Source organism: Petaurus breviceps, unplaced genomic scaffold (genome assembly GCF_028583685.1).
Source record: "Petaurus breviceps papuanus isolate PSGF00001 unplaced genomic scaffold, PetGlider_PUasm1.0 174, whole genome shotgun sequence".
NCBI lineage: Eukaryota > Metazoa > Chordata > Mammalia > Diprotodontia > Petauridae > Petaurus > Petaurus breviceps.
Genome location: NW_027185761.1, coordinates 424,702 through 451,823, shown reverse-complemented (window position 1 = coordinate 451,823; position 27,122 = coordinate 424,702). Strand labels below are relative to the sequence as shown.

At 35.4% G+C, this 27,122-nt stretch overlaps 1 protein-coding gene across 1 annotated transcript in view; it reads right to left on the bottom strand.

Annotated features, from left to right (window-relative positions):
• The window catches only part of ABCA13 (ATP binding cassette subfamily A member 13), a 513,785-nt gene that overhangs the window by 160,156 nt on the left and 326,507 nt on the right, over positions 1-27,122 (bottom strand). Inside the window, exons 49-52 of the mRNA XM_069084494.1 lie at positions 23,429-23,537; positions 9,364-9,418; positions 6,001-6,178; positions 3,622-3,737 (exon numbers count right to left, since the gene is read on the bottom strand). Of these exons, the coding sequence (XP_068940595.1) occupies positions 3,622-3,737; positions 6,001-6,178; positions 9,364-9,418; positions 23,429-23,537 (458 nt within the window). The remainder of the gene's footprint in view (positions 1-3,621; positions 3,738-6,000; positions 6,179-9,363; positions 9,419-23,428; positions 23,538-27,122) is intronic.

Below are 27,122 nucleotides of genomic sequence, written 5' to 3'. Positions count from 1 at the left end.
TCTCTCTCTCTCTCTCTCTCTCTCTCTCTCTCTCTCTCTCTCTCTCTTTCTGCTCCAACTTGCCCTTGAGTTGATGAAGTTCTTCTAGCTCACAACCATCCTTAACAGAGCACTGAGAAAGTAACATTCTTTTAGCAGAAGGGAAATATTATTAACATTGCACTTGTCCTAGGGGCGGCCAGGTAGCATAGTGAGTAAGAGCTCCAGTGTCGGGATGACCTGGGGATCAAATCTGGGCTCAGATACTTAGCACCCACCCAGAAACACCTGGCCTTGTAACCTTGAGCAAGTTACTTAACCGCAATTGCTTTAAAAAAAATTTTTGCACTTGTCCAGTGACAAGCAATTCTCTTTTTCCAAAGAACTGCAAAACTCCTCATGTTGGCTCTCTGGGTAGACATGCCCAGCCAGCTCTTCACTCAAAAGTATTCAGCTTTCTCCAATCAGCTTCAAGAAAAGTAAAACCTCTTCTCCACAAAGCATAGTTCATGGTTTAAAAAAAAAAAAGCAAAATCTGTCCTCTCTCTTTGTCTTTCTGAAACCAAAGAGGGCAAGTAGAGGTCAGATAGGAACTCTTTAAAGTTTCCCCTCTCTAAGGTTAGATGGCACTAACTATAAGCTAAATGGCTCTAAATATATCAGCAGGCTTGAGCTCTCCTCCAGTCAGCACAGGAGCTGAAATGTTCCCTCGGCTGAAGCACCCTTTCTGCAGTCAATCATCAAAGCAATGCCTGCCTCTCTTCCAGTCAACATGCTTTCAATAAGGCAACTGAACAATTAGTGCTGAAGCTAGCAGTTTGTCTATTAACCTTTTTCTTCTGCCTCCACCTTCTTCTTACTCCCTCATGTGCTCAGCTTCTTTCCCTACATCTATCTTTTCCTCTATCTTTTCTCTCTTCTTCTGTCTTCTCTGCCCTATATGTTCCAATGTCTCAAAACAGATCCTTCTGGGAGTCAGTTACTTATCTTTGCCTTATGAGGAAAAACTCAAGACAGAGACTTTCAGTTATAACTCATCAGTCCTTGTAACATCTTCCCACAGTCCTCAAAAGTAATTTCATTTGTGACTTAACAGTTATAAATTTTAAAACTCTAAAAATAGATAATGCAAATGAGCTGATGGTCCACAATACCCTGCAGCCACCATTATGAAAGGTATTACTCTGATTTCAAAAAGGTCTTCTAGTATGTTCATCTGAGGGGCAGTTCTTCAGACTTTAGAATAGTCTGTATCTCCTTAATACTCTGTTTCTTTACAAGTTGATTTTATCAGTTTTCCATACATAGATGTTCTTTTTGTTCAAATTATTTATATACAAAAGGGGAGATGGGGCAATACTTTATGTAAGTAATCAATGGAAAGATCACCAACTGTAGAGTCAAAGGACCTGGATTCAACTGTCACCTCATTTTCACTATCTGTGTGACGTACAATTTATTTTAATCTTTCTGGTGTCTATTTCCTCATCTATAAAATGAATGGGTTGATTAAATTGGCCTCTGATGTCCCTTCTAACTCTATATATATTCTCTTTGGATTTGTAGATATTAGCTATGATTTTTTTCCTTCTAACAAATAAATTGATGAACAGAATCTTAGAATTAGAAAAGGCATCATAAAACATCTATCCCTACCTCCCTTTGAATGCAGGAATTCCTTCTATAACATCCCTTATAGTAAACCATCCCTTACTTGAACTCTTCCAGTGACAAAGATATCATCACTTTGTTCAGCATATCTTTTCCATTATTAAATAGCTTGAATTGTAAGAAAGTTGTTCTTTTTAATAAGTCAAAATATGATTCACTATAGCCTCCAATAATTGGCTTAATTTTACATTTGGTAATAAGGAATACATTTTTTGCTCCCTTTCCACATTTTAGCCTTTCAAGTTTTATCTGTATTTCCCCAAAAATCTTTCAATAGTTTATTATATAATATGATATTCAGAGTTCTTATCAATTATTTATGATCACGTGACTTGTCTCATTCTCTGCCCCACCCACCTTAAACATAGTATCAGTCCAGAAATGAGGCAAATGGAATCTGACATTGAGAGACCCCAATATGTAATATAAATGACACTGAATACAGACAAGAGATATGAATGATAATCCCAGTACCGATGACACATGTAATCAACATGTGTAATTCTCAAATTCCTTATGTATAAGCAAATATAATAGCACTTTTGCTAGCTTTCTCCCTAAGACAGCTAATGATATGAAGTTGCAGCTAGATGCCACAACAGATGGAACCCTACCCTAGAGTAGGGAAGTTCTGAGTTCAAATCTGCCCCCAGACTCTTCCTACCTATATAACTCTGGGCAAGTCACTTACTCTATTTGCTTCAGTTTTCTCAGTTGTAAAATGGAGATAATAATAGCACCTATCTCCCAAGGTTACAGGGAGGATCAAGTGAGATAATAATTGTAAAGTACTTAGCACAGTGCTGGGTACATAGGAAGGGTTATATAAATTCTATTATTGTTTTTAAAATAGTTTAAAAAACAGAGTTTTCTTGATCTGAATACCACCTGTCCTTTCTAATAATATAACCTGTATTAGTTTACAGGACTCTTTAGTCCAACTCTGTCATCATACAGATGTGGAAATCAGGGCTTAGAAAGGTTAAATGATTATATAATGTTATATAGATAGTAAGAAGGAGAACCAGTATGCAAAGATTTGAATACCTCCTCTCCCTCTAGAGATAGTATTCCTTCTACAACACTGAACTTCATTAGGAGTGACATTAGACTAGAGAGCCTGTAAAGTCTTTTCTGATACTTAAGATTTTATATAGCTTTTGGTTTGCTAAAATGAAAAAAAAAAAAAGTTAGGCAATCATTTATTTATTTATTTAAGATGTTCTACCCTGGGAAGAATGTGTGTGTGTGTGTATAAATTGAAGACTACATTCTGACTTTCTATAATATAATTTTAATATATTTATACACATACATATGTGTACAGGTGTGCATTATTTATATATACATGTATGTATATATGTGGTTTTGTTATTATACATTAAAGTATTTTATTTGGTAAAGAAGATATTGGAAATATGAAATGTTCAACCCACTGAGAACAATTAATCTTTCATTAGTTTCTGGAAAGTAATTGGAGCATCATAAGGTGAATATATCCTGTTTGTGCTATTTTTTAAGTAAAAAAAGTGAGCATTCGGACAAACCCCTACTGATCACTAATATTACAGGAAGAAAAGGAGGATATTTGCAAGGCATAGAAGTTCATGATGGAAACACCTCCACTGCATTTTCAGGACTAACAATTTTCCTAGTTTGAACACCTAGATTAGTCTCAAAGTGACGATAAGACAGAATCTATTTCATACAGTATAACATTATCAAACAGCTGGAGGGCCTTTCTGAGATCAGGACAGTGCAGTTCTCATTATGAGTGTATCAATTCTCTCCCTCCTCCCACAGAGCATTCATCATCATGCTGGAGCTTGTTTTCTCAATATCTCTTGCAGAAGCATAATTGCTGGAAGAGAGAGAAAACCACGCATCCAACAGCAGGTTCAAAGAAATCCTAGGGTTTTTCGTTTGCAAGGAACACACCATAATTCCACAGTGGCATTTCCAATCACATACCCGAAAAGGGCCAGCAGGAGGGCAGTGGCTGCCAAGTTCTCTCGGAAAGTGAAGGCTGTTAGCTTAAAAGCAACAATAACTCCAATACTCAGGCTGACTGAAACCAGGTAAAATACCTTAAAGGAAAAAAAAGGAAACAGCAGATCAGATGAGTTCTTCATCATTATCTACTTATCTTGGAAGGGTCCTATCATCTTGCATTCACAATATTTTCCTTGAAAAACATTTTATGCATTGAGGTTATCCTCCCAGCTGAATATCTACAATTTTGTATCTCACATGAGCAAAACCATTTAGGAGGTCTTAAATATAATATTTAAGAGGAATGCATTCTGAACCAAAGAACTTATTTAAATTATCAATTAATTTAAATAATTGCACATTTCTTAAGGAATGTACATTATTTAAAAATTTTGAAACAGTTTGATAAATATTTTTTAATATTGGTCAATATCACACATGACTAAGGTTATGTCATCAAGCTTTACTCTACATATGGGTCAGTACTATTTGTGAGATGACCAAACAGCCTTTTCTCATTCACAGGACAGTGACAATATTGAGAATAGAGAATGCATATTAATAAGGAAGGCTCTTTATAGCACTCAGGATTTTTTTTATATATGCTCAATCCTTTAGAAATAAAAAAAAAACCAGCATATCCATCCATCAATTCCCTTTTGATTATCCTTTCAAATGTTGAAAGAATTCATCCAGAAGTTTTTCTGTGCTGACTGAACAAATAAATGAGAGTTAAAATTCTGTACATATTTACTTAGTTGCAAAGAGACCAAAGGTCAAATTGGAGAAGTTACACATTAAGAAGAAAACACAGCTCTAATAATTTTATACAAGCTTTAAAAGCAAATAGAATTTTTTCTCTGACCTCACTTTAAGTATTAATTCCATGGTTACTTTGCAAGCTCCAGTGTATCAGAGCATGATTTATCTAGTTCTAAAATAGACTTTAGAGCTAAAAGAACACTTAGACATGATCCAGTACAATCCCTTCCTTCATTTTAGAATAGAAAATGGAGTCTAGGGATAGTGAGTTGCTCAAGATCATAGAAGTAATAAGGAGCAGAGCTGGGTTTTGAACACAAGATTTGGCACTTTCTACTCCAAAGTGTTCTTTCCTCCTGTGGGAAAAGCAAAACTTTATTTATTACCATCTGTTTTAAAATGACAATGTTGCTTATCAGGCTATAATTATCGATCACTATTTTCCCCATAAGGAATGACTGTGCTGCAAGTCTTCGAAATTGCTGGGCATAGCATAGAAATCTTTCTTCTGAGAGGAGAATGGAAGGCCAGGAAGCAATGAGGCAATTTGAAAGTAAGCCCAGACATACTTAAGAAGCAAGCCTCATTCATTTCTCAAAACAGCCCAGATGCTAGCAAAGGTTCTTCTGGTTGGACTACAAGCGAGGGCATTCTAGTAAATGTTTAACAACTGACTCTCTGAGAAAAAAAAATGCATCTATGACATGCTTTTAAGTTTAATGTGCATTATTAACATTTTCTCTATCATTTTTTAAAATTCTAGACAAACAACAAAACAATAAATCAAATCCTAAAGGGCAGCATTTGCTGGTTTTTAAGGCATAGCTATTCACACTGAAATTTTTTTAAATCAGTTCTGCTAAGCTTGTATAGGTGAGGAAGTACAGTCTTTACAGTTTTCTTTATTTTAGAATTCAACTGGAAAGTGGGGGAAATGTATCCTTCCAGATCCAGATGGTAATTTATTTTTTAGGGAACAAGTTTCCTTCAATTATAACAATAATAATAATTCACATTTCTATAATGCTTTAAATATTACTAATTTCCCTAAAAACAAACAACTGTGAAATACAAGTTCTGCTAACCCCAGTTTATAGACAAAGAAACTAAGGCTTAGAAAGGTGAAATAACAACCAAGGTGACATAGTTTCTAAGTGATAGATACAAATTCAGGTCTCTTAACTCCCAGTCCAGAGCATTAGCGAGCCATCAGGAAAATTAGAGAAGGCTGAGGGTGCCTGTGGAAGCATGTATGGTCAGCCTTAAGATCCTTCTAAGGTGGGGTTAATTTTAGCTGAAAATATGAGCTGTGAGAAGCCCCCACCTCCAAATTCCTGGTGATAAAAAGTGCTAGTCATCAGTTTCCCCCTCTATCAAAGGAAGGGATTGGATTAAATGATCTCTATCGTCCATTCCAGTTCTAAATCCTATAAGTCCTTTGGAAACCTACCTATTTATCTGTCAGATACTGAAATAAAACCATAAATACTGTCCGTGAAATTGCACCTTATTTTCTAAATTGTTCTGGGATTATCAGATCTCCCAACCCACTTAGCCAGCTAGCCCATATCCCCAAATCCTATTTCAGTAACATACCATATCATAAATGAAATTAGTAAACCAATAGGTCCTATAGCCGAGTCCACTGATGTGCTGCAACCTCTTCGCTCCACACACTCGGTCTTTTACTACGGAACTGCCAATCGATGCAGTGAGGATTGAGAAACCCAACATGATGCAGAGCGCTACTCCACACTGGCGGACACTCTCCAGTCTACAACCAAAGTAAAACAATCAGGGCCGCATTTGATGAAGTACAGACTTCTGAATGCCATATCTTTTCACTCATACATTCTTCAGTGCTTTTTTTTTTTTAAGCAATCGGGGTTAAGTAACTTGCTTAAGGTTACACGGCCAGTTATTTCTGGGTGTGGCGCCAAGTGTCTGAACCCCGATTCGATCCCCAGGTCATCCCCACACTGGAGCCAGTGCTCTTATTCGCTGTGCTACCTGGCCGCCCCTCTTCAGTCCTTTTAAAGTTAAAGAACACCATGAAAGGACAAGGAGAGTAGGCTTAAGAAAGGACTCACTATTTCTTTTTAAATTAAAATTAAAACTAGTGACAAATGGAATAGTAATGATCCTTGTGATTAATCTTGTACATATTATTCCAGATGGCTTGTGAAGTGCCTTCCAACTCTGAGTTTCTGGGATTTTTACCTGTATTCAAGCATTAGTATATAACACTACCTGGTACACAATGGAGTTCTGTATGTTTGGGCTCAGAACATTGTATTCATTCACTGGTAATACAAGGAAGAAGTTCATTAAGATTTAACAGTTCCTAGAACATATACTCCACTGACCTTACTATAGCAAGATTCTAGGGCAGTCATATTATTGATACTAGCATCAATAACTATGGATCTAAAATTAGTTACTAGAAGGGGGCATAAAAGTGTAAGGAGGAGAATTATCAGAGCAAATGAAGATTTTATGTTGTTACTGAAACATATAACTCCTTACATACAGCTCAATTTTTAAAGACAATGCACATATTTCTTGTGACACTTCACTCATCTGAGGCATATGCCAGCTTCCTGAAAAAGGCAGACAAGTCAGCAACTGGTTTTCTTTATATTTTCATGTATCATTGCTTAGAGGTAGAGAAAAGGAAGAGTTGGAGAGACTTTTGCCAACTTTAGGATAAAGGTCATCCTATTTTCAAAATAAAATAATACTCCTAAAGGTGAGAGCATCCTGAAAACTGGAAGTGATGGATAACTATAGTTGCTGTTGAGGAAGTCCAGCTGAGCAGAAGAACAGCTTGGAATCAGAGTATTCACCAAGCAGATTAACTAGTTTGTCTGAGATGTCTCATCCCATAGAGGGTTAGTCAGGCACAACATGGATAAACTATGCTTAGCAATGGTAGTCTCTTTTGAACAAAGAATCTTAGCTTATCAAAGAATTTTTATGGACTTTTCTTCATAAAGAAAGGGGACAGAGAGACTGATCATTCCAGGCCTGTAAATTACCCTGACTTTTCCTCAATTATGTGCTTTCCTGTCAGATTTCATTAAATGTATACCCATTCTTTCCCACAAATACTTAATGTGTTGATGGGAGAATGTATCTCAGGTTCATATGTAGATTGCAATATATTTGCCATTCCTCTATTTGCTTCAGATGAATACCCCAATAGTAAAATCATTCTTGTTTTCAACTTATTAAGTACATGGTTATGTTTAAGATCTAATTATCACTGTTGTAACACATAGGTTTGTGTAACTGAAAATCACATTAGCTGTTTTCACTAAGAGCTAAAATCATAAGCAGTCAGGGTGTTTTCCTCTACAACACCATTATTGCTAGGACAAAAAGAGGTTTTGTTCACAGCATTGTAGCAGCAGTCTTCCTTTGGGATATCAGGTCTTCCAGTGTGAAGGAATATTGGGGAGAGCCAGCCAGCCCAAAGACTGGAGGGGTCATAAGAGTTTGACATTCTTTGTTAGGAATTTCATTTTGGTGTGATTTTGCAGTCAGTTTGCTCTAATCAAACAAAAGAAAAGCATCACTATGTCATCTCTTCTGCATGCATGACTATGTTGTTGCATTAGTACCTTATCCCTCTACTGGAATATGATAAGCTCCATGAGGTAGGGCCATGTCTGGCTTAGATTTTGTCTCTCTCTCTGTCCCCAATACTGGGTCCTCACATAGTAGAAATTTAATAAATGTTTGATAAATGAAAGAATGAACAAATAAACATGTACAACCTTATACTCTGTCCTGATTAGTGAACATTTACTATATCTAGCCAGTCCTAGCTACCTGACAATGCTTCACTGCCACGTCACCCACCATGTGAGAGACACCATTGTACTCTTCCAACTGACCTCCAGCTTCTCTCTGGGACCATGCTGTCTTGAATGGTGGGAGTTCACTTCATCTAGCTGCCAGTCCCCTCAAACCCCACCAAAATTCCACTCTCTTGCTCCAGGAACAGTTTGGTACCAATCCTTCTTGAAAGGGCATGTCAATGAAATGCTTTATGATTCTATTCATCATCTCTTTGAATTCATGAGCTAAAGCAAGTCCCTAGACACTACTCTTGTTTATATGTTGTCTCTTCATGGTATAATATAATTCCTTGAGGGCAGGAACCCTTTCTCTTTTGTATTTGTGTCTGACACATAGTAAAAGCTTAATTAATGCTTTCTCATTAGTCATTCATTAATTCATTATCCATTATCTTCCTGAGTCATTTTTCTTATCAGTAAAGCTACAAATTTGAAAGTCAACATTGAAATATATTGAAGAACAAAATAGTAACTATAAGGACCTTCTCATTTCTAAAAAAAAATTGTCTTTTGTTTGTATGTTTTTGTTTTTATCACATAGAAAAAATGAAATCTATATATCTCATCCAAAGTAATTTCCACAGTATAAGTCAGGGGCAAGGTATATGATTTGTATTTTTTTTTTAAGCAATCAGGGTTAAGTAATTTGCTCAAGGTCACACAGCCAGTTATTTCTGGGTGTGGTGCTAAGTATACGAGCCCTGGATTTGATTCCCAGATCATGCCGACACTGGAGCCAGTGATCTTACTCGCTGAGCCACCTGGCTGCCCCTAAGCAATTGGGGTTAAGTAACTTGCTCAAGGTTACACAGCCAGGTGCTTCTGGGTGGGTGCTAAGTGTCGGAGCCTGGATTCGGTCCCCAGGTCGTCCTGACACTAGAGCTGGTGATCTTACTCACTGTGCTACCTGGCCGCCCCGATTTGTATTTATTTTTAAAGAGCATATATTTCTTAATGTCAAAAATAAGGTATTTGGAAATAAGAAAAAGCCAGAGAAATGCTGTTTATTTTCAAAGAAAAGACTTAAAGGAAGTCAACAAAATACTCCTAACTCCATCTATTTATGAATTCACTCTACCATGGCATCTCAACTTACATTTTGTCTTCATTCAGTAATGTTCCTCCATATGGGTGGCTATACAGTATTATTCCTATAGAAGAAATATCAAAATATGAGTCTTATTACTATTATATGTATATTATTGTGTTTTGTATGAGATTATTTGCAACAGAAGAGGCAAACCAATACAGATTCCAACATCTCTAGCCCTTGCCACTCCAATGTGTGATTCTTATCTCTGTTTTCTCATAATTCCTCCATAAAAGGTCTGCCAATGTGAATGAAGCCTTTCTATTATCTCTTAATATCAATGTACAACTAAGACTGTCATTAGGAAATTATTAGTCCTCTAGAGTATTAAAATGAGAGATAAATAGCCATAATCAAATGACATCTAAATTTGCTTCAGTTTCTCATGACAGAAATTGTGCTCTGAAACCCAATGGGCCACAAAAGTATTGGACATTGGCAACATTTTGATATAGACTAAGTTTGCCTTGATAACAACAGTATCCCTTTTCAAGTTCACCAGGAGCTGATAAATTAATCTTCCCTGAGGTGTTAAATGGATGATAAATTGTTTAAAGTGTTATCCTTCCAAGGATATTTGCAAATTAAGTTTGGAGACAAAAATAATTTAGCACACACAAAAAAATAGAATATTACCCTTAGGGTAGAAATTTAGACACTTTGACAGGCTATTGGAGACTTAATGAGGGAGAAAGGAAGAAAAGAATGAAGGGGGCCTCACACAAATTACATGTGTATTCCACTGTCATATTCATTCATCCTCATATAGAAAGGTTACTAAATGAACATATATGGTGTAAAACACAGAAAGAACAGAAAGGAAATCTGACAAAATGGAAAAAAAATAGATCCACTCAGAGATCATGAAAACAGAAAGTTAAAGGTAGGGGGAAAAATAACTTCTCAGTAGGGCATACATTTCTCAATAAACAAATTTCCATTTGAAAAGCCACATCCAAGAAGAGAGCAGATTCTTATTGTAATGCCCCCCACTCCTTAGGAGTATTCCAGTCATCTTCATGGATTTCTGCAACAGCCCTTGGAGTATATGTAGATATTCACCGCCTATTCCCCAGAGATTGCAAAGAAACTTGAACTTCTAAATGACTGAGAACGATGAGAATGATGATGAGAATGATGATGATTCTGATAACAACCCTGTGAGTTACGTGCTATTTTGATTCACATATTATAGATGAAGCATTTGAAGATGAGAGTAGCTAAGTGATTTGCCCAGGATCATACAGCTAATTTCTAAGGCATAATTTGAACTCATGTTTTCATAGCTCTATGTCTTGCCCTCTATCCCTTAAGCCACCTAGATAATCATCCCCCTCCCTGATAATTTCTAACCCAGAAAAGCTGATGACACAGGGTGCTATACCAGGGAAGAAGAAAAAAGAGGTAACTTCTAGCTGAGGGTCTTTTAAGAGGGAACTATCAAGAAGGGAAGATGTGACTTCAGTTGAGGATGGAGAAAGAAAGGGCTTTCTTTACCTTGGTATAATCATGGGTTGGGGCAAGGAGGGCAAGGCAATGTCTGTGTCCCTCCTCCCCACTATATGAAACTTGAACTCAGCTGGCCAGGGTTATACTGGGGGCCTCTGAATGTCTCGCCTCTCTTTTTGTTTTCCTTTCCCTTTAGCATCAGCCTTATGTATATTGAAAGGTCCTGGAAGGCCAGGGGGTATTCCAAAGAAGCAATAGTGGTTACTGGAGCTATGACAAATGCAACAGCTATAGGAGTGGACTGGTGAAAAGGAAAGAATTATCATCAGAAAGAAAAAGGGGCCACCGGAAAGAAGGTTCTGCTTGAAGTTTGGTGTAATGGGGCTCAGCTATGGTAAAATGTAAAATAGCTAATTAACTACCTACCAAGGAAACTATTTGTTTTCCCAATGAGGCTTGAATTGTACTAGTAATCACGTTCCTGGATTCTGTTCTAATCATTTTGATTCTTTATTTTTGCCTTTCCCTTTCCTGTGTGAGAATAACTATGTGCTCTATACCTGATATGTTCTCCTTTACTTCTGCCTTTGGGAAGAGGGAACCTTAGCCTAGAGACTAGGACCAAAAGTGAAATTGGTCCTCAGGTATGTAAGGTGGGGGCAGAATGAAGTGGAAGCTTAAATCCCCTATTGAGAAGACAATAGAACTCAGAACAATGAAGCCAGTGCAAATGGCAACAGCAGGTAAAGAACAGGTATTGGTGCAGATGATTAGGCTCCTGTGACTTCAACCAAGCACTTGTTTCCACATACCGAGGCCCCAGGCTGTAATCTAGAAATGGTTCTAACATTGTAGAATGGCCATTATGCTTCAATCTTGTAAAGTCTCACATGTTCCTATTAAAAGTACTTAAACTCTATTAGGATATACAATGGCAGCTCCCCAATTAATACTTAAACAAGAAGCAAATCAAATTAATAATACCTCAAATATATACAATTTCAAAAATGTGAGTATACCTGCACCCTGACAAATTGCAACTCTATTACTGAGTAGATAATGTTACTGAAGGGGAAAAATGCCCCCTGTACCCAATGTAGTAATGATAAGCCTCTAAAATTTGTCTATCCCGGTCATCAACAATAGATATATAGTCTACTGCTGGGCCTACACTGAAGGATTTCCCACCTTGGTAGAACACACAAGAACTTGCACTTTTCTGGAACAGCAGGGTCCACTGAAGGCTAACCTTCCAAGAAAGAGTAAAATCTTTTTCAAGGTGACACCTGACCAGGCCTTTAAGTAGGATAACATAAATAGGAAAAAAAAAATAGAAATTCTGCCTCCACTGTACATTCAAATTAATGTTTCTTAGTTCTTTCAGTCTAACCCAATCTCTTGAGATACCAAATCAATATATAAAAGCAAAATACATGAATAAAAAAACCCATCCAAATCTAAAAATCAATGTGATTTTGCCCCAATATCATAATGAAGATATATTGCTTTCCAAAGACGCTATGGCCCATTTTTCTAGTGCATGTAGCTCCAGTTGGTATAATCAAAAAAAAAATCCTTCATCATTATTCATACCCATGAGGTAATGATAATGAAGTTGATATGCTAAAATTTTAATTATTTCTGGTCCCACAAGATCTCAAAGATCCTTTGTAAGTTACACTCTGAAATTAAAGACACTTAGAACCTCGGCAGAGATGCAAAAAGAGCTACCTAAAAGAAAAGACAAGATGTTGAAGGAGCATTGGCGTGTGAGTTAGGAAACCTGGGTTCTACTGTCCATTCAGCTATTAACTTGAGTTAAATACTGGGAATGTCTCTCATCCTCTCTAGGACTCCACATGTTGAAGGAGTGAGAATTATACTAAGTAATCTCCAATGCCTTTTTAATTGAAGTCAATAAATATTAAGAACCTATTATTCTCAAGTCATCGTGATAGGTAGTAGAGACACAAGGACCAAAGTAATAATAGGGAGGAGGAATTGGACAAGGCGGAGAAGGAGGAGAAGGAGCAAAAGAAAACTAGACACAGCTCCTGCTTTCATGGAGTTTTTTACACTACCATTAGCCCTGGTCACTTTAAGTATGCTGCAGGTCTAAATTTGTTAAATAATAACTATTTTTCATTCATAACATTTATAAGTGGCATATACACATATAAACATAAATATAAATGCATTGGACTGTCTGGTTTGTTTTTTTCATCATATTGGGCATCAATGTATTTTGAGAAAGGCAGTGTGTCATAGTGGATAGAAAATTAACCTCAGATTCAGGAAAACCCAGATTCAACTTCTTCTTACTCTAATACATACTGATTGTGTGACCTTTGAGCAAGTGACCTAATTTTTCAACTTCCTGGCAACTCTCTCAGATTTGAAGTTGCATAGAAGGTGCTCATCTACACTGGAAGAGGAAGTTCCGCACTGAGAACTCCCAATACCAATGGAAGCATAGATATATGCTACAACACATCTGCATATATTTATGTAGGTATAAATCACTTTTTAAACTGTGAAATGTTACAAAAATGTTAGCTCCTACTTCATACATCTTGGATTGCAAGAACTTAGTTTGAGATTGGAAAGAACCTTTGACATTATCTAATTCAACCGCTTCATTTTCAATATATGGAGCTGAAGCTCAGAGAGATCAATGGCACATATTAAGCACTTAATAAATGTTTACTGAAGGACTGGTTTGTTCAAGATCATACAACTAAGTTAGTGGTTGAGACCTGTACCATATTAATAAGAGTAATGAGTAATCAAGATAGACTATTTAGGCAGAGAACTGTTTGGTGGTTTGTTCAGGGTTTTGTCTTTGTATCCCCATAACTTAGCCTAGTGTGCTGTGCTTAGTAGGCATGTGAACAATATTTAATGACATTTAAAAAGGATAGAATCATAAAACAGGTAGAGATATCTATATAAAAATATAATTTTATCTTCAAACTGTCCTGTGAAGTTAAAATGTGTGTATCATTGAAGAAATTTGCTCAGGACCACAAAACTGGCATTCAAACTTTGGATATTCTCATTCCAAAAACTGATACTTTTTCTGTTACACTACAGATTGTATCCTAGTGAGAAATAAAATGCCAGAAAATTCACATGATCTGTTGGCCCACCAACCAAGAGAATTAATTTTCATTCGTCTGGCTAAAGGAAATCACTGAAAAACATTTATAAGGATAACATTTTTTTCTGTTTGCCACTCCATATTCCATTATTTTTCATTCTATTCCATTGTGTCATGTTATAATATGCCAAATAATATTGTGCTATCTAATATCATACTTATTATATTTTGTGACTTGATCTATGATTTTATCAATGTTCCCTAATCCAATGAAAGGATCCCCTCAAATAGCACAGAGCAGCTACTTCTTTAAAATTTAGATTTTAGATTGGAGATGTGACTGGTTAAGTACCTCACTTATGATCATACATCCAAAAAGTTAAGTCAGAACTTGAACATGGATCTTCTTAAACCCAAAGCCATATATCTGTCCCCTATGCTACATTGCTTCTCTATGTATTAAATGCAAAATTTTCAATGTAAAATTTTCAAATTGCTATAATTTGAGGAAGCAAAAATACTCTGTCTTCTTTCTATTTCTTCACATATAAGCCCTACAGACAATAAATAACAAAATTGTACTGTTTTCCAGAATTGTTCATAATTCCTATAGGAAAAAATACTTTAAAATTTCATTTTTATAACTGCCATTAGGGAGAACACATTCAACATCTTCCCATTTGTATGTTGTTGTTTTTTCTTACTAAAAATTTAAGCAATGCTAATTAGAATTTAAGATAAGACCCAGAGAATGAAGTCAGATTTAGTTACAGTTGGTCAGAAGAGATTTACATCTTAGCTTTCTCAAGCATATCATTTTTTTTAAATCCTCTAAAGTACCATGATTACAAACATGTATCAAGCATTTACTATATGCAAAGCATTTTGGGAGAAACGGTTATAAAATTTAAATAAGAATGTCCTTGCCTTGTAGAAGCTTATAGTCCAGTAAAAGTATGACACCAAACCAGTTACAATAAAAATCACATGATTAAAGAAAAAAAAAAACAAAAGGAAAGTGTCAAAAAGCATGGAGTCTGAGGGAGAAGACTTCTAGTAGGATGCATCAGGGGTGATGACAAACACGTGAATGTTGATGACAGTGCCTCAAACAAAAATAATGGAGGGAAAAGGAAAAGTAGGTTTAGGAGGAAAAAATAATTAGCTTAGTCTGGGACTTGCTGAACTGGAGACTTTGGTGAGTTTCTCAGGAAGAGATGTTTTGTCAATTACATAGAAAAAAAATTATGATGTGACTTAGAAAGTTTCGAAATTTGCAGAGGGGGGAAAATTTTGAGTTTCTTGGCTGAAGTTCAGTTTATTACTACACTGGGTACTTTGAGAAAGCCAATTATTCCTTTGAAGTCACAGACATCCAGGTTGACAAGTCAAAAGAACTTAGAAGTCCTTCATGAACTTCAGAAATTCTTTATATTTGTTAGTATTTCCTCAAAGATAAATAAGAAACAGTAGAAATAAGCAAACACCCAGATGAGGAATTGCTGAGTAAGAGGCTAGAGAAGCAAAGATCACACAAAATAACTTCAGATAAGAATATTTCAATGTCACCTTTGAAATCTTAAACATTAGAATTAGGAGCAAAATCCAGTTTCCAAACTGCTTTGGACTGACACTGAGGCTGTATTAAAGAAGAAGTATGAGGCAGTGGAAAGTATTCTTTACTTTGGACCACCATCTTCCTCTTCCACTTATTAGCTCTGTGACCTCTCTGTGACTCAGTTTTCACATCTATAAGTGGAGATACATGCAACACCTACCTCACACTATCCTTTCAGAAAAGTTCTTCATGAAACTTGAAGTGTTACATAAGTACAAGCTATTATTAATCATTTAAACCAAAAGAATTAAACTTTTGTTTGTCAAATTGTTTTTATCCATCTTGTTGATGAATATATACATAATTGATGAGATTGGCGGCATAGTCAATATAATCCACTCACTAAGAAGAATAAAAATCTCAAAAAGTCTTTTTCATTATGCTGTCTTTTATAGTATAAGCACAGTTCTAATATAACTAGCAATCACTTGGGAAAATGCACTAAAAAAGCCACTGAACAACAAGTTAGGAAGATATGGAGACTAATTTACTAATTTCTAGCTCTATATGACTAGGAAGTCATGTGACCTTGGGCAAGTCATTTCCCTTCTCTGGGCTACACAATTAGATGAGTTACAGAATTGTATATACACACCCTTTTTAATCCCTTATACATTGTCTTATATTTTCATGTATAATATATGTATTATATGTCATATATAATATATATTATATATAACAAATATAATATAACATATGTAATGCATGTCTTATATTTTCATACCTTACACCAAAAAAACTTTATTTAAGAGGGAATTCTATCAATGGCTAAGGTGTCACTAAGTGAGTCAACAGGTCCTATACATCCCAATGTCATTACAATCCTAACTTAATGATCTTAAACACTGCTTTCACCCTGAAATTTTTATGAAAGACCTACCCTAAAGTTCTAAAAACATAGTCATTTTCAGTAACCTAACTGACAATTATAGTAGCTCAGTAATCCAAGGAAAATATTTAGTGCTAAGACTATAAAACATGCGCACATATCCACCAGTTCACTTAAAAACTGGGCCATATTTAATGTGTGTTCAATACTATAATTACTATAAATTCATTAATTCTCTTGATTTTTCCATCCCTTCTAACCATCATCCTCTCTCTTCTCTCTCATGGCTAAACTCCTTTAAAAGAGAGACTACAATTGATGCTTTTCACTTCTTTTCTCCTCACTCTCTTCTTAACTCTTTGTACTCTGGCTTTTAGTTTCATCATTCAACAGGAACTGCTCTCTCCAAAGTTATCAATGATGTCTCAATTGTAAAATTTAGTGATCTTTTCTCAATCAGCTTCCTTTTTGGATCTCTCTGTATTCTTTCACTCTGTTGATCACCCTTTTCTCTCTCCTTGTTTCTGTAGGATTTTGTGACATTACTCTATCTGAATTCTCCCTCTGCCTTACTGACTATTCATTCTCAGATAACTTTTCTGGCTCATCTAGGAATAACCATCCAAGTATCTGTTCTGGGTCTCCTCTTCTTCCTCTGTATTGTTTCATCTGGTGATCTCATTGATGGCCAGAGATTCAATTATCATCTCTTCTTAGTCTTCATCCTTGACTCTTCACTCTCTCTCATTCACCAAATCCAATTATTTGCTAAGTCATGTTGATTCTATATTTGCCACATTTCTTGTTTATGTCCCCTTGTATTCTCTAACACTGCCACAACCCAGAGCAGGACCTCTTCATCTTACTCCTGGACTACTGCAATAGCCTGCTGTTTGGTCTCTTCCTTCTCCATACAATTCCATCCTCCAAACAGCTATCAAAATAATATTTCTCAAGTACAGATCTTACCATTTCATTTCCATATTCAATCAACCCCAGTGACTCTGTTATTTCTAGGACCAAATGTATAAAATCTTCTGATTGGCTTTTAAAGACTTTGAAAACCTGGCCCTTTCTCAATTTCAGATCTCAAACCTGGCCCTTTCTCAATTTCAGATCTTGCCAGCATTTCCCATCCAGCTGTACTTCTGGACTTCATTATCCCCCCAACATCCCATTCAGTTTCTTTTTATTTGTCTTACCCCAATAGATTGTGAGTTCCTTGAGAGAAAAGTCTGCCTTATGCCTTTCTTCATATCTGAGTACTTAGCAGAGAACCTGGCATATAGTAGACACTTAAAAAATGTTTATAGAATGACTGACCTTTCTAGTCTTCTTATACCATAATCTCATCTGGGTATTCTACAACCCAGTGACTGGCTTTCTTGAAGTTTCTTTCACAAAGCACTCTATCTCCTGATTTCACACATTGTCACTGGCTATCCTACATGTCTGGAATCCCCTCCCTCCTCACCTCAGACTCCCCTTTAAGACTCAGCTGAAATCCTAATTCCACAAGATTTTCCTAATCTTGTTCAATGTTAATACCTTCTCTCTGAGATAATCCCCAAATTATCGTGCATATTCTTTCCTCCATTAGAGAAAGAGCCCAGGTAAGAATTCTCTGGTTCAAAGGGTATGGACATTGGTAGTTGTTTTATTTGCATTATTCCAAATTGCTTTCCCAAATGGCTGTATCATTCTGCATCTTGTATTAGTGTGTGTATCCTTCCACAATCCTTCCAACATTGGTTATTGTGGGGATTTTGGTCATTTTTGACTGAGAGAAATGATTATTAAATAACCAATAGTTAATATTGGGAAGATCCAGCATTTTTTATCTTCCTGTTTCCTCATTCTCTACTAAGTCAAATCAGTGCCTGAAAAAGAGGGCAGATGATGCCCTGGCTCAATCTCATTCAGCTCCCACACAACTAAGAAAGCTTAGTTCTGATTAAAAAGTAAAAAAAAAAATACAATTTAAGTGAATTCTGGACCACTGTGACCTACTCAGGCATGGGTGGGGGATGGATGGATCTTTTGTCTAGATTGCCTGTGGGTAGGAGTGGTCTGAGAATAAGAGTGAAATAATCAAAACCACATTCCCTCAGCCCTTCATTAGAATAGGCCCACTGCTCATTACAATAATCATTCTTTCACTAATTGTTAACCAATCAGAGTTGATTGCTGCCTGTCAGAAATACCCACTCTTCCAAGAGTATATAAGTCTCAAGAGGCCTCCAGAAGGGGTCTTTGGTTTATTGGAGAAAACCATCCTTTTATTATCTATTTTCTAGTCATAATGAATAAAATTATTAGTTACCCAGAAATTATATCTCTCATTTTATACATCACATGACAATTTGAAGGGTATAAGGTAAAACCTTATGATGGTTTTGATTTGTATTTCTCGTATTGATAGTTATTTGGAGTGCTCTTTAATATGATTATAAATACTTTGGAGCTCTTTTGAGAACTCTTTGGAACCTTAGCATTAATGTAGCTTTATTTTTCTCATTTTTCTGAAGATCTGGAAGAGAATTTAGATATCATGTATTTGAAAACCCTCATGTTGCAGGTGAAGAAACAAAGACCTGGAGAGGTGTCATGACTTACACAAGGGAGTATTTCTACTTAGTAATAAAATGAGAAATAGAACCAAGTATTCCAAACTATTTTGAATTCATCTTCACATTGTGGGTAGAGATCTGGTCTTGGAGTTAGAAAGATCAGAGTTCCAGCCCTGCCTCTGACATGTTTTATCTATGGAACCCTGAGTAAGGCACAAATTCTTCCTATTTGAAGCAATATTCCAAAGCACTAAATTGAAGAGAAGGTGCCGATCTTCATTGGTAGAAGGGGTTTCCTTTTCTATTTTCCCTTTGTCTTTCAATTCTTATAGATCTGGACAGTCTTCTTTTAGGGTTTCTTAATATATGTTACCCAAGTGTTGTCTTTGGTCAAAGATTAGGGAAAATTTAGTGACTGCTAAATTATCTCTGCTCAATCTGTTTTCAAGGATAGTGGTTTCTGAGAGTATTTTGAAGATTTGATTGGTTTTTTAGTATTTTAGCATTGTTTTAATTTTTTTATTGTCTCATGGAATTATTAAAATCTGTTTGTTCCATTCTATTTCTTAGGAAGTACTAAACTCAAGTAAGATTTTTCACCTTTTGTTCTATGTTTTTTGCCTCCCTTCCATTTTTTCCCCCTTTGAGTTCTAATTCTATTTATTTTTTAATATCTTGTTTCATTTCTTTCTCCACATTTGAAATCTTTCTGGTCAAGCTATTCTTTCTATGTGGCTTTATTTTTGTTTGTTATATGATTACAATCTTCTAGATTTACTTCTTGACCTTTTCCTAACCTTTATTTTTTCTTCATTGCATTCCTCTGTTTATTCCTAGATGTAGTTTCAGTTCCTGGACTGAGACTTTATGTGAGAGGAAATCTCTGGTCCCCTCATACTATTGAAGAGGGTGGGCAGGCCTTATTTGGTCTAGAATAGTTAGGTAGTACAGTGGATAGAGAACTGCTGGGTTGAAATCAGGAAGATCTGAGTTAAATCTAGCCTTCAGCCACTTACTAGCTGGACAACTTAACCTATACTTGCCTTAGTTTGCTCAACTGTAAAATGGGATATCAATAGCATTTGCCTTTCAGGGTTCAAATGAGATAATATTTGTAAATTGATTAGGACAGTGTCTACTACATACTAAGTGCCATATACATGTCATTAGGTATTATTGGCCTCGCTCTGGACTGGATGTTCCTCCTGCTGTGGTCGTTGATTGGGTGGTTGGTGACCACCCTCTATCATTATCTCTGACTTCTGTCTCTATCTTCTGGTGGCCTACTTTGAGTCCTAGACTCAGCTTCATATATGTTTACTTTTTAGGGCCCTAGCCACACCTCCATTACCCTTCTTTGACCTGAAATAGTGACAATTTTGCCTCTTCTTTAATAAAAGATTTTTTTAAACTGGAATTACAAATTATAAATGACAATTTTGAAAACATACTAAAAAAATCACTATTAGTACAAAAAATGAAAATTAAAGCAAGTATAACCTAATGAAAAACCATCACACAAACTTGTGGTGAATTTGTCAATATATATGTATGTGTGTACATATACATATGTACATATATATGTGCATACATATTTGTATATTCAAACATATTAACATATTTATGGTATAAATTCTTTCATATTCAGTCTATTTTGACTTAATTGTAGTATATGGTATAAGAGGTTAGTTTAATTATAATTCTTACCAATTGCTTTCCTGTTTTCCCAGCAGTTTATGTCAATTGGAGAGGGCTTTTCTCCAGGTGGTTGGGCTATGGAACTCAATTGATTAAGACTTTTCCTATCAAATATATTCTACTGATTTACTTTCCTATTTTTTCAAACAGTACCACATAGCTTTGATGATTGCTGCTTTATAAAAATAATGAAGTCTGCAAGGGCTATTCCTTCTTTATTCCATTTTTTTCATAATTTCCCTTGAGATTCTATATCTTTTGTTCCTCAAAATGAATTTTGTTATTATTTTGTATCACTCCATAAAGTTGCCTCTTGGTAGTTTGATTGATACAGCACTAAATCTGTAACTTAATTTAGGTAGTGTCATTTTTATTATAGTGGTGCAGACCAACTATTAGTATTATATCTCTCTCCAATTATTTGTCTTTTAAAAAATTTCTTTAGAGCCTGTTTTGTGATTGTATTCATATGTCTGGAGTATGCTATGGTAGATTTATTTCCAAATATTTTAGATATTTTATTATTTTGAATATGATTTCCTATTCTATTTTTCCTTCCTGGATTTCGCTATTGCTCTCTGAAAATGCTATTGATTTTGGTGTGTTTATTTGCATTGCACTACTTTACTATCTATTAATTGTCTCAATTAATTTCTTTCCTGACTTTCTGGGGTTTTGTAAGTAAACTATAAAAAATAGTGACAATTTTGCCTCCTCTTTGGCAGAGAAACAAATTTTAAAGGAATCGCAAACTATAAATGAATATTTTAAAACATACTAACATGATTAATGAAAAGAGAAATAAAAATTAACACAAATGTTACCCAATAAAAGAACAGAAAATTTCCAATTTAGAAGAATTCTGGGAAGAATATCACATAAATATATTTTTGATGTGGTTGTGAATTGCTCCAATAGTTTTAGATATCATGTTAGAACTATAAAAGAGACAAGACTAAATTGTCATTATATTGTAATCCATTGGTACCACTACTAGGTATGGAAGTAAGACATAGAGAGAATAAGAGAGAGACAGAGACAAACAGAGAGACAAAGACAGAGAGGACAGAAAGAGATCAGATACAGACATGAATATTCATATCAGAATTAAATGGGGTAGTAAGGAATGAGACAAAAAGTATGCACTGTCCAATGGAGGAAAGTAAAAACTGCAATGTATAATACAATCAATTATTATTGTGCAAAAAGAAATTATAAACATGAGCGATTCAAAGAAGTGTGGGAAAATTTGTATAAACTTATACAAGTTAAATAATCAGAATCAAAGTACAAATATGGATAATAACTGCAATGATGTAAATGGGGGAGAAATCACTAAGAGGAAGCCCAGTTCTAAGTAAACAAAAAACACTGACTCCATCAAAAAAACAAGATCTGAGACATATCTCCTTAGAGGGAAAGAAGGGACTTTTTAGGGCAGAACTTTGCATTCATTTTCAGATGTAGTCACTCTATCAGGATTCTTTGCTAAGTTTTTGCTATCTGATACAATGGAATGTTCAATGGCTGGGTGGGTAAAAGAGGAGAAAATATTTTTTTTCCTTTCTATACATGTGATATAGATACAAAAGATATAATTTTAAAAATTTAAACAGCAGTTTAATAAATGAATAAATTGGTCAAAATTTATATAGTATCAATATTTACATAGTGTGATGTGAGTATGCTTATTTCAAGCTAATTGGGGACACTGGGGGTTAAATTGCCTTAAATAGTATCTGCCTAGAAGCCAATTGAAAATGAATTAAGGAATGGATAAAGAAGATAAATTTAATGATTCTATTAAGATATATCTGTCTACACTTCTTGTCCATCCATGTCTCTTTCTCTTTCTATTTTCTCCATTCTCCTCTCTTCTTTGGCATTTTATTTTCTAAGCTCCATACTCCATTAATGCCTCATTATGATACAAATGAGATCTAGGCTTCTAGAAAGCAATTCTTCCTGGCTTTAAGCTCTGACAGTCCCGACAAACTATTTGTTGGCTGAGGATTAGCATAGCTTTCCTCACAGTATCACTGCCAGAGGATTGGCCACCAGGTGATGATTTTTTTTTTCAGCATCTCATTAAACCATCTACTAAGGCATGGAGAAGTTGTGATATGCGTTCATAGAGAGTATTCATGTGTATAAAATTATAGATCCTTGAAATATTGAAGTGTTAAAGTAAGAAACGGTACGAACCTGACACATTTTTAAAAATAGCACACCCCAAAGATGCGTTTCATTAATCCAGTCAATTAACTCCAGATACTAAGATGGAATCTGCATTCTTCAACCACATAAAATAACACAGCTAACTTACATTCAACTTTTCCATCATGGTGACATTAGTAGAAAATCTAGTTTGCAAGTATACCATAACTCAGAATTAAGAACTAACCTTTAAAAGTCCTGCAATGAGATGATGTGTGTTCTTGTCAACCAATAAATAAAATAATGATTGCAGAAACAACTCATCTATAGAAAGTAGACTCATTCCCACTGCCAAAAAGTATTAAAATCATACACTCATTGAATTTTTAGAACTTGAATGGATTTTAGAGAGTATCTATTCAAACCTCTCACTTTAGAGATGAGTCTTCAGAGGCCCTGGGAAGTGGTGACTGCCCAAGATGAGAAGCAGCCAGGAATAGGACCCTTTACATTTGGTGTGCCTTTACCAGTTAAGAGACCAAGGTAAACATCTTTCTGGCTTTTCACATTCATGTTGAAAAGATTTGGAGGTTCTTTTTCATTTTAACTTGTGATCCTTAAATGGTAAAATATGATCTGTAAATAATTACCGTACTGTCTCCAGTTCACAGAAGGTGGTAAATACTGCCACAGAATTAGGTTGTTTAGGTGATTTAGATAAGATGGTAAGGCATGAAACCCCTTCTGATTATACCAGACCTAAAAAGGAGAGAAATTTCAATGAAATTCACATTATAAATTCACAGTGTTATCCCCAGGTGGTGGAAAGAGCACTGTACTTAGAGGCAAGACATCCAGATTCATAGCCCAGGCCCAACACTTACTGGCGGTGAGACTCTTGGAAAATCATATAACTTCTCTGAGCTTCAGTTTCCTTATTTTTAAAATGGAGGTAATAATACTTGTACTGCCTTCTTCATGAGTCAAAATACAGAAACACTGTTTTATAAACCTTAAAGTGCTTTTAGTTCTTGTTAGAACTGAAATGTAGTCTAAGCCAAGATTGAATTCAGTAAATGCAGTATTTTTTATGGAAATTCAGATGTAAGTGGTGGTCAGATCTAGAACCTAGGTCTTCTGCCTATAGACAGTGCTCACTCCTTCCATTCTATACTGACTGCTTCCTTCAAGTTTTCAGATTTCTGAGTTCCAGACATTGATCTCTGACAAAAAGGAATAGATTTCAGCAAACTTTCTTCTAATCTTAAATAAAATTTACAGCTAAAAATAGATGTTTCCCAGATATAACTGAATATAGCCTTATAATTAGGTTCTCAAAGTAAGTATGAATTCCAAGCATTGTTTACATTTTTATGCAAATAATATTTGACTGGCAAATTAATAGTGCATGAGTATCAGAAAAAAACATCCCCAAAATAAATAAATATTTTACATTAAGCATTGTTATTTAAAATAAACATTTGTAGAAAGTGGCAAAGGGAACAACATGCCACCATTACATGTGACAATAATGAAAGAAAATTCGCTAGTTTGAAGGGACTGCAAGAAAGGGTTTAAAAGTTGGATAATAAGCATTAAAGAGAAAGGTTCTTTCAATTGGCTACGTCTGAAATGAGGTGAAAATTAAAAAACAAAAAAATAATAATTATTCAGTCTTGACGTTTTTACGGGGTTTTATAGAATAGTCAATTTACTCGAATCTTAGCCATAACTTAGTTAATGAAACTTTTCATTTCTCTGGTTGACTTTTTGTCCTTTAAGCCAAATAACCCAGTGTGACAAAACTTTGAATTGACAGAACTATGCACAGATTCCTGTACATAGAAATAGGTTTTCCAGATGTCCCTGGAACCTCCTAATTCAGAAACTCCTTTATATTGCGGGACCTACAATCACATAACATCAGCTTTTTGTGGGCAGTTTCCTTCTTTACTTCTATCTCTTAGAATTTTTAGTTTCCCTAAAGACTTATATCATATGACATCTCCTATAGAAAGCTTTTTTGATTTGCTGTTAATGCTCTTTCCTTTAATTCCTCAAATCAATATACATACATGTATCTATGTGATGTGTCCATGTATGTATGTATGTATGCCTATGATAGTGCCTCGTATATAGTAGATGCCAAATAAATGTTTGTAGGATATGATTAGACTGAACTGGAATCTAGACTGCAGATCAATTCATCACTGGAACCAAGTGGGAGGCAATAAAGCTTGGGGATGCCAGAAGCAATATGAAGATCATCTTGGATGTAGCCAAATAATTCCCAGAAAACACGAATAGCTTCTAGGTTGGATTAATCCTCTTCAACAAAATCAGAGTCATTTAAGATCCTAAATTCATGAAGGGAATTAGCCTGTGATTTAAAGGAAAACTAACATCTAGGTGATAACACCACAACCCAAAAAAGTAGGTCCACTATCTCCTAAGGATATTTGACAAATTTTTATTTTACTAATAATAATTGATTGTACAGCTTCTTCCCTCCACCACAAGGGGTCATTTACTCTAGGAAATTTCACCAAAAATTGACAAAATTTTAGGATTCAATTCATTATACAATGTGCTATATACTCAGATTTTTTTAAAGAGAAGTTTGGGGGGAAGCCAATAAAAACAAGATTTAAGAAAAGAATCCTAAAACAGTCTATAAGTGATCATGGATATGCATAGTACCTCCTTAAATTTAGACTAGATCTGAGAAAGAGGTTTGTTTCTTTTTTTAAGTGTGAGATATGCAAAGCATGGAAACATCTTAGGAAAAGTCTATGGAATTTACTTCCCTTTAAACCTAAATTCCATAAAACTTAATGAACATTGGCTTCCATATACAAGACATTCAGTACAGCACCTCAAAGCAAACAATCGTTGGTGGCTGTCCATTTGGATTCCATTGCAGAAAAATATAATCTTGGGTAAGGATTCCTCAGAAGGAGGTGCTGAATAATTAAAAGCAGAAAATTTCCAATTGACACCAAAGCTTAGAAAACCAGACTTAAGAATACTGAGCAAATGAAATACAGTCATGGTCTTGTAATCTAATAGACTGAAGGATGGTGTGTTGCATCTGTTTTCATAAGGAGGTGGTTCTCCTACAAAGCCAAGAGGTTAAATGTTTCAACATATTTCAATGTTTTATGGGAGGTGTATATTTTTCAGGGCAGATGGGACATTGATTAGTGGGCTCATGCAGTCAACAGCTAAATGAAATAACTTTAGGGACCTCAGTAGGAGATTTCCTATAGTATAATGAATCATACACTCAGGGTATTCATATGCAAATTTTCATTTTCTCTTCAAAAAGGCTATGTAAATTGTACATTGTATGTCTGGTGAACAGGCCCTAAAGGTTGAAGTAAAAGACTGGTCATTAATTACTGAAAGGTTAATGCAATAATTTGACATGACATCAGCCAAAAGCAGCTTCCAGGAGGTATTTCAGATAAGAAACTGCCCTTTCTGAGTCTAATGTAACATTGTGAGAATGTTCTGCTATGAAGGGAGGCACTTTCTCACTGATCATGCAGTTATAATTTATTCCCCTATTCATGGCTGGAAAAGGACATGCCAAACAACACTAGAAATACTGACAAAAGCCAGTTCACAAACATGTCAACACAAAACACTAATCTAATCAAAGACAAAAAGGAGCAGGTGTCAGAGAAATACATAAATCATAGAACACTCTCAGACAACCAGTGATGCAGCCAAGGGCTTCATGTGAGATGTACAAGTGACAGATAAACAAGAGGAGGGAGAGGGTGATTTCTAAAGGAAAGACATCACTTTGTAATTTGAATATATAGGTAAAATAGAAAACCAAGTTTTTATATCTCAGAAATTAAAATACAAACATAAAAATACCCTAGGATAAGAAATAAAAATAGCTTCCCTCTAAGAATCTTCACCACTGGGGGCCACTAGGTGTCACAGTGAGTAAAGGGCTGGCCCCAGAGTCAAGAGAACCTGAGTTCAGTTCCGGCCTTAGACACTTAACATAGACACAAAAAAACTAGACGTGTAACCTTGGGCAAGTTACTTAACCCCAAATGCCCTCCAAAAAGAAAAAAAAAGGAAGAATCTTCACCACTGGAGGGGTTTTCTACGTTGATGAGGTTAGATCTACTGAGTTTTTCTATGGTTGCTCTTCTCTATCAGTCCAGAATGATGATCTTACCAGTGAAGGGAACTCCTGCTGTATAAACTCTTTTCACTGAATCTATCTATATCACTCAGTCCATAGATTTGTTACCCTCCTGATATGTGCTGCCCTCCAACATACTGACCTTCCTTTCTCAAGAAGTTCTAAGGCACAGTCTT